Source organism: Montipora foliosa, chromosome 10, assembly GCF_036669935.1.
Source record: "Montipora foliosa isolate CH-2021 chromosome 10, ASM3666993v2, whole genome shotgun sequence".
Taxonomy (NCBI): Eukaryota; Metazoa; Cnidaria; class Anthozoa; order Scleractinia; family Acroporidae; genus Montipora; species Montipora foliosa.
This window is the reverse complement of record NC_090878.1, coordinates 10,294,441-10,310,310: the sequence shown is the minus strand read 5'-3', so window position 1 is coordinate 10,310,310 and position 15,870 is coordinate 10,294,441. Positions and strand designations below refer to the sequence as shown.

At 40.2% G+C, this 15,870-nt stretch overlaps 1 protein-coding gene across 2 annotated transcripts; it reads left to right on the top strand.

Moving 5' to 3' along the window:
- Positions 1-1,360: 1,360 nt before the first annotated feature.
- Positions 1,361-15,375, top strand: LOC137974060 (ATP synthase mitochondrial F1 complex assembly factor 1-like). 2 transcript variants are annotated; one of them, XM_068820977.1, is made up of 10 exons: positions 1,361-1,614; positions 3,841-3,937; positions 4,114-4,176; positions 4,961-5,023; positions 5,887-5,937; positions 7,592-7,639; positions 9,086-9,181; positions 14,307-14,373; positions 14,884-14,924; positions 15,134-15,375. In XM_068820977.1, exons 1-10 carry the CDS (start codon positions 1,394-1,396, stop codon positions 15,329-15,331), a joined length of 945 nt encoding a protein of 314 aa, XP_068677078.1. In that variant the 5' UTR covers positions 1,361-1,393; the 3' UTR covers positions 15,332-15,375. The 2 variants fall into 2 exon arrangements, with proteins under 2 accessions (XP_068677078.1, XP_068677079.1); XM_068820978.1 differs by lacking the exon at positions 9,086-9,181.
- The last annotated feature ends 495 nt before the right edge of the window (positions 15,376-15,870 follow it).

Genomic DNA, 15,870 nt, shown 5'->3' with positions numbered 1-15,870 from the left:
CGACACTGACTTCAGTAACAAAAGTTAGGGAACAGTCGTCCTTACCTGCAATGTCTAGTACACTAGAGCCGGAAGAATCGAACACCCACGCCACTAATTTTCAGTAAAGTGCCTCTACAACGGAAGGAATGAGAAGAGAAATTGACTTTGTCAGGGGCAACCAACGAAAATATAGTTCAAAAGCACTTAAACATAGCAATGTTACGTATTTTCGTATTTAAACGCTAGCTATAGGCATATTTTTATGCCCTAAAAATTTTCATCTATTCGGATTTCCTAGCTGAAAGTCTAGTGATCCGAAAATTATAAGGATCAAAACTTACCTTTTCGAAAATTTCTGCCAGAAAGAAGGCTCCCGAAAATTCTTGGTGACCTTTTTAGGGTAAAAATCCGTTAAAAATGGGCAATGAAACCATTTTTTAGATGTTCGAAAATCCTAGGACAGGAAGGCAAGCAAGAAATTTTGCAACAAATGTTCCGAAAATTCTAGATCTCAAATCGTCTTCCGAACAGATATTTTCCGAAAATTGACGTTGGGTGCCCCTGACTTTGTGATTTCTTACCAAATGCTTCAAGAAGTAAGCGTAAAACATTGCTAATAACACTTACCAAACGTTCAACGAAAGTGGAGCAAGCCTGCAACCCAAAGAATCAAAATATCTCCACAGTAATACACCAACTCTACACAGTGCGGACAGAACCACGTGTATGGGCAACGATCTGTTACCGCTCACAATGACAGATAAACAAAGCATACAGCAAAATGACAACACAGTGAGCTGTATTATGTTAAAACATTAACTGGCATTCACGAAAGACAACTAAGGCACCACGTGCATAACCTGTGCAACCGGAAATACGTCTGCCACACAGGCTACCATGTGCCTGATGTGCACGAACGTACAACCATCATTTCAGGGGCAATACCACCCCTACTTCAGTAATGCTACTTTTCAGTTAACAATTAACCATAAAATTTATTTTTGGCGAGAATTCAGGGAAATTTTCCCAGCAAGCAGTGAAATTTAATGGTGCTCAGCCAACCAGCAAAATTGAATCCCACACAACCAGCAACCAGGGTTGATGCGATGGAATGCCAGCCAGGGAAAAAAGGAAGAAGGGCGGTTCGTCTGGTACTCCTGAAAGAAAGTTCTGACCTCGCAAAGCACGTTTATATGATACTCTAAACGGTGTCTCTGAATGCGTAAGACACACGACATTGGACGAAACTGTTTCTTTCAGCTGCTTGTTTGATTCCTGAGAAAGTTATGACCGATTATTTGAATTTAGCGGGATCAAATGAACAAATATTTCGTTCTTATGGCCCAACCCTCTTGGACCAACCTTGGTTAAAACAGCAGAGAAGAACCTGGGTCTCAAAAACATATTGAACATGGCGGCTACGATGAGAGTGCGTTCGCTCGTCTCAAAGTTTGCGAAAGGCAATTATTTTCAAAGGTTACCGGTTCAGATTTCAGCTAAATCAATTACCAGGCTGTTATCGTCATCTAGAGCTGTCTATTTCTCGACTGATGGCATAGAATCGAATCCTTTTTACGAGAAATATGCTGAGAGAATAAAAGTAGTCAGGAACGAGATAAAGGAAGGGAGATTGTAAGTTCAGATTCTTCAAACTTTCCGTTTTAAGTAACGAAGGAAAGATGATTAAGGGAAAAAACTGATATTAGTAAACTACCGATATTCAAACAAGGCGAACCTCAGTCAACTGGACGTAGCTTAGTGCGACATCGAGTACGTGTACACAATGTCCAAATTATTGCCCAACCACTTTCTCTCTGGCTCAACCCTTTTGTCACCTAAAATGTTGTTTGCATCGATCAGTAATTCTTCAATCGGGATTAATTCACTTCGCAAACGTCCTCTTAAAGGCTTCTCTTTGCCACATACAGCTGTACAGTTACAAACATGTACGAATTTAATTATATTAATACCGAGATTCATTTGGACTTGTAGCAGGTTAATTGCAGTAGTAGCCGTACACAAGAATATTGATGTCCGTGAGGTTGCTGTTAAAAGCATTATTTCTTTCGTGTGCTGTGCAAGTGATAGTGTATTTGAGGTTGCAGTAATAACTGCACCGTGTAAAATTATCTACTCAAAAGCTCTGCCTCCTTTAACCTATTAGGGACCTTTAGATTCTAGGACGAGAACGGGTACGAGATTTGACTGCCTGTTTTAAGCAAAAATACTGAGAAAATTTATAACCTGGATGATTAATCTTACCCTTTGTTAGCAGCATTGGTTGCTCAGTTATTCTTATCGCTGGTAACTGAGCCTTTTCCTGATCAAAAAATGCCAAAACTGCTAGTACCGTGTTGGTGACTTGTTTTGACACGATGACATTTTTTGCAAAACCTCGTACTAAAATGACGACAATATTACGTTTTTCCCACCAAAATGACGCTGGTTGCATGCGCTCACTGTTGTTCTATGAGAAAATCTCGTACACGTAGTCGTTCTCGTTCTAGTATCTAAAGCCCTCTACTGACCCCTAGGAGTGAGTCTTGATAGATTTACTCATCAATGGAGGCAGTGCAAGTATCAGTGGGTTAAAGAATATTGAAGTTTAAGCACAGTGCTTGGTGTTCACAGGTACATTCACTTTCGACAAGCAGGCAAGCAAGTTCAAATCTCAGCCAATTAGCACACTTTTGAGGTGTTGCCTCAGTTAACCTTTCCCCTTCGAAGAGTGACACTTGTAGCTTTTACTCTGTCTAAATCCAGACGATTTTACTCTTCAATGGGAGCCACTTCAAGGGTTAACTGATGCCACTTTGATTAGCCTGAAGACTCTTCAGTTCAATCAACCTTGATATTTGTTAACTGCTGTCAATCACTGCATTAGAATGGGTTAATGACCAACAGCCAAAGCAGTGATTGGTTGAATAACTGAAGCTGCAAACATGATTGGCTGCAGGCAAAATTGAAATGGATGAGAGACAGAGGCACTGAGCTGCGCAGACCTGTATTTTGTGCTCCAATCACAATTCACGAATTCTTTTTATCCTAAACCTACATATTCTGGAAACCTTCCAGTATGACGTTTTGTTTCTTTAAGGTACTTATTTGAGTTGTTCGTGTATTTGTCTTGCCCTGCCTCAACTAGCTTCTCAGCTATTTGCAGAGCAAACTAATGGCCGCGTTACAGCCACCTCAGTAATATCGTCACCTCGTTATTGCAGTCACTTTTTTGGCCCAGCAAAACGGGCAATAATAGAGCAAGGCTGGCTGTATGGCTGAGGCTATTTATATTTTTCCTATCCATTATATTAGCCTCAGCCATTTGAGTCTGCAATACAAATTTGCTGGTTAGATCCACCAGGATCCAACAATTTTGCTTTGTGCACTTGGCCCTCGCAGGGGCTGCGGGGAAGGTTTTTTTTTTTGGGGGGGGGGGGTGTGGGGGGTTAGGTCTTGGTATATGTACAAGTAGTGTAAATTACTAAGTCTTCAATCAAGCCCAAAACAACACTGTAAGAAAAGACGGGAGGGGCTATAGCCCTCCGCAGCCCCTGCCTTGCATACAAGATTGTTCAAAATTCAACTTCAGATTGTACAAGACACAGTAAGCTTTATCTCATAAGATTCCATAGTTGGTCTGTTTCATAGTGAAGGTCAAGTATTTAATTAAGTAAAAGCTAAGAGCTGATACATGTAGTTGCTGCCTGAGGTACTAGTACATCATTTTGTACTCTGACATCCACTTTCAGTGGAGAGAGAAAGAATTGCACAGTATAAGCATACTGGTCTGTCATCCATTTACTTCGTGTGATTCCGAGAATAATCCTTTCTTTTTTCACTATTTACATCATTGCACAGGGAAGAAAAGAGTGCAGAGGAGAAGTTCCGTTTGGATACAAAAGCTCAGGTAGAAGCTGAAAGGTTCAAAAAGAAAATACAGCAAAAAGCAGCTGAGGTGATTTTTAAAGAGTTTTGCGATGAAAACATTAAAATGTTTTTGGTTTACTGTAGGTAAACTGTAGGGCTTAGGAGTCAGCGGGTTAAACCAAGTGGATAATGATTTCTACAATTTTATGACTATCTTCTCTATAAATTAAATTTTCATTTTATTTCTGGTGATTGTACTTTCAGAAATTGCTCCTTGGAAACAAGCCTTTATCATCCAAAGGAGAAACATCAGTGTATGGGGAAAAGGTACATACATGTAACAGTCCCTGAATAGGCCAGTGGTCACTTCATTGCAGTAATTTATAAATATTTGTTGGTTATGTATAGGTGCTAGGTAACTTGAACATAACTGAAGTCTAATGTAGTGTGACAAGTTAAAGAAAAGAGCTTTGTCACCTCATGATCACTAATGGTTCCCATTGCCTACTACAGTAAGTTAACTCAAAATCGTGTACTGTACCAATCAACTTGGAATTTATTGAAAGCCCTGAATGAGTCAGTCACATACACACATTAAAGATCGCCAGATACACTGTATGTCCAGGATTGTAACGAATGAGCTGCACTCTGTTTGTGACTGTATTTATTATTTGCATGGATCTAGAAATGATGACGAAGATCAGCGCAACACCTCTTCTTTCGCTATTTCCTTCCCCCCGTTGTTTTCTTATTGCTTTCTTGTCACAAAACCCTCCCCTCAACTTAAACATAAGGCCACTTGTGTCCAGATATTTAGGGGTAATAAACCTTACAGATTGTCTTCCTAACTCATCTCTTTCAAACCGTCGATCAAACGTGCTGCAATGATTGTTGACAGTGAATTATGAAATTGTTTTATACATAGACATCAGTCTCAGCTGGCATGTTGGCTGCTTAAAACTTAAGCCATTGACACCTCAAACACCCTAGGATGCCTCGAGATGACGATTAAAATCATCTGGCATTAGACAGAGTATCTTTTTTAAGTGTCACTCACAGGGCTCAGCGGGTGAAAGGACATTGACATGCATTGTGGTTATTCCTTCCATAGACTCTCAGCTCTATCATGCATTTGGATAAGATTGCTAATAAAAGTGCAGAAGAAATCAGGCAGGTAGGATCGATAGCAGCTAGTGTATCAGCAATTTCCATAATTATTATTGTGACAAGTTGGCTACAACAACCATCCACGGAACACCCAACAGATTCAGCTTTAAATAAATTAAAAACCCTTTGACTCTCGGGAGTTATCGGTACGTAAATCTTTTTTTAGTGGGAGGCGTGGTGGCCTCATGGTTAGTGCGCTCGACTCCGGATCGAGTGGTCCGGGTTCGGGGCCTGGCCAGGGACATTGCGTTGTGTTCTTGGGAAAGACACTTTACTCTCACGGTGCCTCTCTCCACCCAGGTGTATAATTGGGTACCGGCGTAATGCTGGGGGTAACCCTGCGATGGACTAGCATCCCATCCAGGGGGGAGTAGTCGCTTAATGCTACTGAAACCGGAGATAAGCGCCGGCCTGATGGGCCTTCTGGCTCGTAAGCAGTGACTTTTTTTTTTTGAAATCTTCATCACAATTTCAATGAATCATCGGTCAGACAGGTATTGAGAATGAAGAATATTATCAGCTTAAGAGGTGTGAACTTGATATAACACCAAATTCTTGTGACTACCCAACAAAGAAATCCATGGTACTACTTAGGAGAATCAACATTTAAATCATGAGAATGAAAGGCTTAAGTGCTCTTTACAAGGCCAGATCACATTCCCAATACCAGGCACTCTGTGCCAAGTTATTTACAAAGAGTAATATTTCTCTTTAGTTTGTAAGTAGATTTTGGGTTCTTCCACAGAATTCTTCAAACTTTAAGACAGATCCTTGCTATCGGTTTGGTTAGGCCTTGGAACCAACAACCTGATAAGATATCTCTAAGTTTAGGCTGGAAATGTAAAAGGATGTTTTTTTCCCTAATCTTAGATATGGCGAGAGTATCACAGAGAAAAGGACTGTATCAGTGCTGCAATTCCAGTATGTAATGTTATTAATATTAATAATAATAGCAATAATAATAATATCATCATCATCATCATTATTATTATTATTATAAATATTATTATTCTTTTAACTTGAAGTTTTCTTTTTCCATGTCCTTAATTCTAAAACACTGTACTGCCTGTAAGGGCTTTTTGATCACATCTGAGCCACAAGGAATATGTATTTTGGAAATTGTTATTGACATGGTGATTGCATTCTTATGATTTATAATAATTTTGAATGTTGTATTGTGCTTCCAATTCTTACTTTTTAATATTTCTGTAAGTTATGTTACGTATTTTTCTGTTTTTAAAAGGGAATAAAATATTTTACATATTATCATTATTATTATTATTATTATTAGGCTTTGTAGCAGCATGAAAATTAATAGGATATTGCTTTGATGAACCACACAATGTTTTTGAAGTCCATTTTTAAAAAAGACAATACATGTTTCAGATAAGACATCATCCATCGTCAGTTGTACAGTGAGAAATATAATGAAAATGTGCAATAAATAGTATAACGAAGTGAGATGTTAACGAGGATAATTAAGGATGAAGGCGCGAACCAAAAAAAAAGAGTAAAACTATTTAAGCTAAGAAAGGAGATTAATTAATTCTTAGTATGAAAGGGATAAATGAAGATGTTTGACCTGGAAATATAAAGATGGCTGCTCCCAAAGGATGTGCATGGCTTCCTTGATTTTCAATTGGACGATTGTGGACGCAGACCGGAGAATTTTGAAACAATCTTCTGATCAACGGGAGTGACAATTTTCAGAACTTCTCTTGTGTTTAAAGATGTGGGAATGTTTGTCAGAAGAGAGATGTTCGCGAATGCAAGTGGTGAAGTGTCAGTTGGTTTCACCAAAATAACAGGCACTACAGCCTGCACATGGGTTTTTCCCTACGGATTTACAATCGTGAGTCATTTATAAGTTTTCATGTGCAGGCTGTAGTGCCTGTCATGTTGGTGAAACCAACAGACACTTCGCCACTCACATCCACGAACATCTCTGAGGAAATCTAGAATTCTGTATAAACTGGCCTAATTACTCCGATATCTCCTTTTTGTACTTGTAAATATATTTAATACTTTGTTTTTGTTTTGTTTGTTTTGATCATCATTCTGTGTGATTGAATTTGAGTAAATAAATAAATTTCTCACTGTCCAACTGACGATGGATGATGCCCCATCCGAAACATGTATTGTCTTTATTAAAAAAATGAACTTAAAAAACATTGTGTGGTTCATCAAAGCAATTACCATCCTTATCATTCTTTTATTGGCAGGTTATTTTACGCCATGTCATGACAGTAAACTCAAATTTATTGCAATCGTGCTATTTTCTATCAGGATTATTTTAACGCCATGTATTTTTGCTTCTCTGGTTTTATCAGGGTCGTAACGAGGTATATTTTTTCGTAACTGATCCCCATATGTTTACCCAAATTTTTGATCCCTGATCCCGCAAAAATTTGATCCCTAATCCCTTGAAAAATACTGCTGATCCCGATCCCGCGCGTTGTAATTCCAGATCCCGCGCGTTGTGATCCCTGATTCCGGCCCTTTTCAGGCCTTTGATCCCTGATCCCGTATACCTCGTTACGACCCTGATTTATGTTTTCATTGTTTTCTTTTTCAGAGTGATGTTTATAACATTATGGAGGAGAGATTTCTGAAATTTCCACTGGTATGTAAACATACATGAAGATGACTTAACACACTTGGCCACCACTTTGTTTTTTTGACATCACTATAGTTTGACGTCATCTGTGATCTACCGGTATTACTGAACAGACGCATGGCCGCATGGAATCTACTTGTTAATTTGAAAGTTAACAGAAAGATGTGATATCTTCTCACAAAATGCGTAGTGAATTGATACTTGTGACTTTTCGCAAGTTCTCAAAATTAATAGGAGGTTCCTAAAGACTCGTCTGATTTTGAACAAAATAATTAACAATATTTATTCCATGGGCGCGCGTTGAATATGAGATGGTAAATAGCCAACGAGGCTCGTAGCGCCGAGTTGGGTATAACCAGTCTCATATCCAACAAGCGCGAATGCCATAATTGTTTTACTAAATTCCTTAAACTCCAAAAGTTTGGAAGTTCGAAATACGAGCGAAAAACGCGAGAAAATCCGAGCGAAATCGAAATAACTTGACGAAAATGCGATGTTGTTAAATACGTGGTGGTCAGACAGACGCAGGCTCATCACAAAACATTTCTTACCTTTTCGCGTACTTCTAAACGTCGGAATTGTTCCAAACTTTCCACAAAATCTTTTTTTTTTTTTGCTTTATTCAGAGAGAAATTTCGCTTTCCGGCGAAAATAATTTTAACTTTGCAACGCTTAGCGCAATCATTTGCCATATAAGGTCAAAGTAAGGTATATTTAACAATTATTCCATGAGCGCGCGTTGGATATGAGATGGTAAATAGCCAACGAGGCGCGTAGCGCCGAGTTGGCTATAACCAGTCTCATATCCAACAAGCGCGAATGGAATAATTGTTTTATTAAATTCCTTAAACTTCAAAAGTTTAGAAGTACGAAATACGAGCGAAAAAAGCGAGAAAATCCTAGCGAAATCGAAAAAAGTTGATGAAGATGCGTTGTTGTGTACATGTAATACCTCGTGGTCAGACAGACGCAGGCTCATCACAAAAACATTTCTTACCTTTTCGCGTATCTCGAAGCTTCGAAAGTGATCCAAACTTTCCACAAAAACCTTTTTCTTTTGCTTTATACCGACAGAAATTTCGCTTTCTGGCGTAAACGTTTTTAGTTTAGCAACGCTAAGCGCAGTCATTTACCATATAAGGACAAACTAAGGTATATGAGCTGATAACCGAGATTGAGTGAACCAATCAGAGCACGAGAATTGCATTATCCGAGGTTGAGAATTTAATAAAAGCTGATAACCGAGATTGAGTAAACCGATCAGAGCACGAGAAATGCATTAACCGAGGTTGAAAATTTAAATTAATAATTTCAGTTAACTCTGCTCTTATTAATTTAGAATCTTACTTGAGATCTGGCCATTTCTTGTCCTAGTTGCTGCAAAAATGAGCCGTAGATTGGTGGTTAGGAAGAAGCTTGTTCCAAATTCATACTTTACTCTTTTTTCGACAGTTTATTTATCCTCTTCCCAGAGAACAAGGTTATGAATTCATGTACGCTGAATTTCAAGATCACAAATGCTATTTCACATCTCTCCTTCACTATCAGGTCAGAATACTACAGTCAGTCTCAGACTGACTTCCTGTATGTTCGACAACTAGTTAATGTATTCCTTAGTTTTGCATTCTTCATCCAGAACTGCATGAAATGTATCTTATCATTAGCATCGGATTAGCAAACGCAATTTTCAAGTTATCATTTCATGGGTGATGTTCAGTAGCAGCTCTCGTAACTTATAATGTGATTGGCTCGCTGGCCAAAAACAGAAGACTAAATTATTGAAACAATGACTTAGACTTCAAAAAAAAATATATATAAGCTGCTTACAATACCCAAGAGCAGCAAGCCATGATTAATAGACAGTTTCTCCTGTCGTTAATTTAGTATGGAACAGGTGCCTAGTGTCTGGTATTGCAGACAACTCGGTTTTTTTGGTTGAGAATAAACTGTTTATAATTATTGGTTCGGTTCCTCTGGCGTGCCGACAAGAATTCCGTGTGAAGGTTTATTCGAGTTTTTAGCGGTACAATTGGTACTGTTGTTCAGTATTTTTCATTACAATAGGCATCCGTTGACACGTATTCTCGGTAATTTATGGTGTAAGGCCCGTACGTATACTTACAGGCGAATCGTAGCTGAGTGTTTACATTTGGCTCATTTACATATGAGATTGGTGACAGAAGGCGTTATGCTATTTACAATATTGACTTCAAAAGGTAAAAGAGCGTGTTAAACTTAGTTAATTTTCCAGTTTTAAGCCTTTTGGCTTTGACGACGAGTGAGTCATTAGCCATCAAAAACTGATAAATTCCTGGGCCCGGTTGTTCGAAAGCTGATTAACTTAATCCAGGATTAACTTAAACTTTTGTCTGATGTTTTCAACTTTTCGATGAAAGTATCTTTTGCTTATTTTTGTTTTTCAAGATTGACTTCTTCTAATGTATAGTTTTGCTGAATATCAGCTTTGAACAGCATTTAGTAGTAGAGAAATAAACTCCTTGGTTAATTTTTAATCTGGGATTAGCGTTAATCGGCGTTTGAACAACCGGGCCCAGGGTGGCAAAAGCGGTACTGAGCCCATACATTGTTTGTAAAATTTTGAGTTTTCAAAGTGTCATTACTCAGAGATTGTCCGGCAAATTGCGCTCAACGTTTCAGAGATAGCTCATTATGCAATGCACTTTCAATATTCAGCACTTAATTTTTGGCTGATAGATATTAGAAGAAAATGCATATGCTAATGAGACAAAAAATGTAACAGTCAAACGAGTCACGAGTCACACATGATTGACATGAGTTCACGTCACACATGATTGACACGGGCATGACGGCTAGGTTGGTACCAAAACGTATAAAAAGGTGCTGTAACTGTTCTAGGAGCCAGTTGTTGGTGGTTGTTAGTTACGTACAGTCGCGGAGTAAAGAAGAGTCCACCAAAAGAGTTTTAAGGAAACCGGTCAAGTCGCCCGAAATTATCGTCGTGTCGCCCGAGAGTCCGAGTTATGCCGCCCGAAGCTTTATCGATATCAGCTTTCCGCGCGACATACATGTAACTCGCGGTCTCGGACGACATGACAATAAAGTTCGGGTGACATTGACATTGCTCGGGTTTCGGGCGACTTGACCGTGATTCGAGTGTTAGAGTTGATTTCTTTTCCCCCGTGACGTTTTCTAGAACACTTTACTGGGCAGCATCGTGTTGGGGGTATCGTCGGCTAGTCTCGTCATGCTTTCAATTGACCTATTTGCCGCTGTGAAAAAGTTCCGTTCCTCCATAAATGTTCCCTTTAATAGGGGCCGAGGGCATGCAAGATACCTACATACTTAATTGACCACTCCCTGTTGGGGCTTTTCAGGGCCAATGAAACATTAATGAAAGAATCCGAACTGGCCAGAGGCAAACTAGAGCAACCGAGAATATCAGCGCGTTCAGAACAGGTCTTGAACGCTGGATCTCCGGGTCTTGAGGCAAGCATCCTAACCCCTAACCACTGGGCTGTGTATTATTTTCCTTTGGAATTTCCCTCTTTAGCTTGTACGTTTTGTTTTCCCATTTCAGACCACGTGATGTTCTCAAGGGAATTCTCCTTTTGTTTTTTCATAAATTTTTCCTGCATAAGCACGTGCATAAGACGACATTTGAAAGAAGCTGTTCTCTAGAGTAACATCACGTGGTCTGAAATGGCAAAACAAAACGTACAAGCTTTAAAGAGGTCTATTCCAAGCTAACCTAGTGTCTTTAGATGGGGTACAGTCTGTTTGTTGGTAACATTTAAAGATTTATTACAAGGTGGTTAATCTCGCCTTGAAAAATATAAGTAACATTGCTAGTGCGTTTGCGAAGCCTCCTGCGTGGCGCACGGCACTCCGTTTTTAGGTGGTCGATACTACCACAATTGAAACACTTTCTACGTCTTTGTGGTCGATTGTGGTAAAATTGACTATTGTGTTGTTGTCCAGCGTATCGTCGTCGCACATCTTCTCTATTGTCATGCTGACGTCTGCCTCGATGGTTATTTCTGTTATCATCATTTCTGCGTCCCCTTAAGTTTGGGGTGGAGTCCCTTTGAGCAGTGGGGGCAAACCTTCCCAAGGGGGGATGCACCATAGTAGATGTAGCTTGGACTGTCTGCTGGATTGGTGTTGGCGGCTGCTGCTGCTGCTGCGTTGGTACTGGTTCAATATCGTGGTCCACAGCCGGTGAATGTGTTGGAGAACTCGGCGCAAATGGCGACAGGGGCATCTCCAAGTCGAGCACTACCTCCACCATGTTCTGACTCGGATGTCTGCCATCTGCCAATTCAATAACACAAACAACAAGGCACTACGATAATTCCATATTATTTCTACGTATTTCCTTATCCTTCCTTCTCTGTGTTTATTTATTTTTCTCTCAGTGCTTTTTTTCCCCTACTAGTTTCATCATTTGATTCTATAGTTATTTCTTTCTGTGTTTTTCGGGCGAGTTCTTTGTCTTTGTCCACATTGTTCGCTTGTGATGGCAGAGTTGAGCTTTCATCTAAACAGAAGGTACTATCCACTGTCTGAATGCACAGTCGGGCGAAGGATGCTGAAAATGGATGCTTTTCGCTGTTCGTTGCCCCTTAAGGGGCGTTTTGCCTTTTTCCTTCTTGGTATTCGAGGAGGAACTTCCAAGTAATAGAGGTCTCAATTTTCCCCTACCCCCCCCCCCCTCCCTTCTTCCACGTGTCCTGGTAGGGGTGGTAAGGTCGTCTACAAATCACTCTTCCCTGTCCACGTCCTCTGCACACAGATATTCTGGTATTCGTCTGTTGTTTGGTTCGGGTCGTTGATGCCGGTTGGCGTCCTTTTACTGTTTGTTGAGTCTCGCCGTTTGGTTTGTCGTCGTCTTCCTCTTCATCGTCTTCTTCGCCAGTCGTCGGCCGTTTTATACCAGAGATGGATCATGCGCGTGGACGACGTTGGGCACTTTATGTTAATACGTCTTTTATAGTTCGTCCTGTTTAAAGACGGGTGAGAGATAAATTATGAATCTGGACTAACTAAATTGTTTCGTGCGTCTTGAAAGACGCCCGTCTTTATACAGTGACGCATTACAAGAAATTGCCTTAAGTCTTCCAGACGCATTATGCGTCTCTACTGTAAAAAGGCCGTTTTCTCTCTTCCCGACAAACACCCGTCCTGTCCTTCGTCCAATTGCGCTAAGAAAGATCGTCTCCTCTCTTTGGTGGGTTTACTTGCAGGAGTTTTGTTAAGTACTATCACAATTCCCTAAACTCTTGTGCATGACTTGTCCATCCTCTATGGACGCTTACAGAGCTTTGTGATAATTTGGGCAATAAAACACAAAGCTCCTCTAACCGCAATGTGTCCTTATTATGTAATCAAATGATGTCTGTCGTTGTTGTTTTAAATTCCCTGTTCACTTTATTGTGCCTGGAAATAAGTCGAGAGTTCCCTCTCTTTGCTGCTGTTTGTTGATCTCCGTCTTGAATTATGTAGATGTATCAGATAAGCTCTTTTTTTGTAAGGGCAAAAATATAGGATAGAATTTAAGGAGAAATGACTCACAAGACCTTAAAAGTAAAAAAAGTAAAGTGGTGCATTTATATAGCGCCCCCATCACTAACGTCTCAAAGGCGCTTTACAATGATCAATTTATCCCCAACGGAATGGAAGCATATACAGGCGCAAATTGCAGCCGCTTCTAAGCAGTCCATGCATGCTGGTACTCATTTTACCGACCTCGGAAGGATGGAGAGCGGAGTGAACTTCAGCGGGAAAGAAGGTCGCCAAATATTCCAGTCTCGGCAGCACCGGGAATGGAACCCGGGACCTTAGGGTTGGAAAGCAGAGATCTTACCACTGCGCCAACCCCTCCGCTCTTGTACCTTATCATAGTAGAACTAATGCATTTAAATATAGTTTTTTTTAATCGTGTTGTTAACTAATGGAATACTTTAATAAATCATATTAGGAAACCCAAAAGTACTTCAATTTTTGAAAGTAGTGTTTTAAGTTTTATAAGGAATAATTAATTAGTGAATTGTTTATTAGAAAATACTTAATTAGAAATTAGCTATGGGAGCATCCCTAGAATGGTGTTTACGGACTTTTCGATGTCTCCACCTCCACCACACCTGTTTTTTTCTTTGTTGAACAGTTCTGTTAATTTTCTTTTAGTGGAGTAAATGTATGTAATAAATTAAATTAAATTAAAATTAATTATTATCTTGCTTGAATGAATTTGAGCAAAAGTGACCCCTTTTATTGCGCGTGTTCTTTGAGCACCTTCTGATTAGAATTTTGGTCCTGGAGGATTTTATTCTTTTGAGCTAATAATTTTGTTTTATGTACCTTTGTTTTATGGGAGGCGCGGTGGCCTCGTGATTAGTGCTCTCGACTCCAGATCGAGTTGGCCGGGTTCAGGGCCTGGCCGGGGACATTGTGATGTGTTCTTGGGCAAGACACTTTACTCTCACGGTGCCTCTCTTCACCCAGGTGTATAAATGGGTACCGGCGTAATGCTGGGGGTAGCCCTGCGATGGACTAGCATCCCATCCAGGGTGGAGCATAAATACTCCTAGTCGCTTCATGCTACGGAAACCGGAGATAAGCGCAGGCCTGATGGGCCTTCTGGCTCATAAGCGGTCACTTTACCTTACTTTTTTACCTTTTTTGTAATATGCAGACGCGAGGTGAGAACGCTCCTTGGTCATTGGCAATGAGACACTTTACAGATCTCAGAGAAAGCAAAGGTTCGTAAATGAAGTTGTTTTGCCCATGATAGAGTGGTTCTCAATTGAGTGTCGTAAAACAAAGACCAAAGTAATTACTTCGACCAATCACAGCAGGTGGAAACTGCGAAATGAACCAATCCGAATTCGTAGCAATTCCCATGTGACTTGCTCAAAGCGCGGGAAAAATCGCGCGTGCAAGTTTCCTTCTCATTGGTTGTTGATAAACTGGCGCGAGATTTTTAAACCAATCACTAAGCGTTGAAATTGCAATCGCTTAATCACTTTCGGAAGTCATTTGAAAACTGCTCTAATAGATCAGTAATCATGGGAGAGAATTACTGGGGGAGTAATAATTGTGAGTTGTCAATGTGATGATAGCTAAAAGCAGAGCATTCAGCTTTCTCTCGTAAAACATGATACAATAAATCGGACGTCATAGCTCACATACGATTTGCTTGCGGACAAAGGCGCCCTACCTCATGCCCATCGTGTTGTAAAATGTCTTTTTTCGGTTGCGTTGTCTTATAGGCATAGTTCTAATGGTTGGAGAAGTTGATACCAATGAATTGGTGAGTGAATCATTTTTGCACATAATTTATATACATACTATGCTTCCTTCAGTAATGTACCATATTCGTATTCTCAGTATTGGACTGGAACTAGCTTGCAATGGAAGCTAACGCGAAGCAATAGAGGAGTCCAATATTGAGAATACGAATACGGTCTATTGACTACCGATAAAGGACTGCAGACCTAAACCTCTCATTTTTTTTTACAGAGTGTATTGGATGCGCAGTGGCTGGCATATCAAGTTCAGATGTTCTATGCTTCAGAGAACAACAGCAGAGAAGAGATTCTCAAAACATTCAATCAATCTCCGGACAAATTTGATCACATGTCAGTCATCAATGAACTGAGCGCTGAAATTCAAAATGGCGTGCTACAAGGGTCGAACAATGATTCACACAAGCCTTGATTGTATATATTTATAGAGCAGATAAAGTTATTTGGAGTAAGTTACACCTTTTAAGGCTCATATTGGACTTTTCTAACCTCAAAACTTGTTAAGTAAAACTTTTGAAACTCTTCTAAAAGAATCAGGGCTCCTATTTAATCCTCGCTTTTAGCGTGTGTAGCGGACGATTGGGAATGTGTATCGTGGGAATGGGATTACCGCGCGCGTAAACACGACGCGTAGTTCGCGCTTGCGACTTCAGCCGACACGCATGACGGAAATTCGTGCACTTTATTCGTATTTTCCGTCACGGCAAAACATGACCACGAGGAGCTTGGTGGTAAGATGGACAGTGCTAAAACGAGGCTTCGTTTCATATGGCTGTCTCCAAGACAAGAGTATTCCCCCCCCCCCCCCCCCCCCCCACCGACCGACAGTGTCAATAGCTAGTCACACCATGCCAGTGGGTCTCCTCTCGGACACGTTTCGAAGCTTATCGCAACTGGCGCTACAGTTTGAAAAGAGGAATGGACTCAAATAACGATACATTTTTGTGGTTA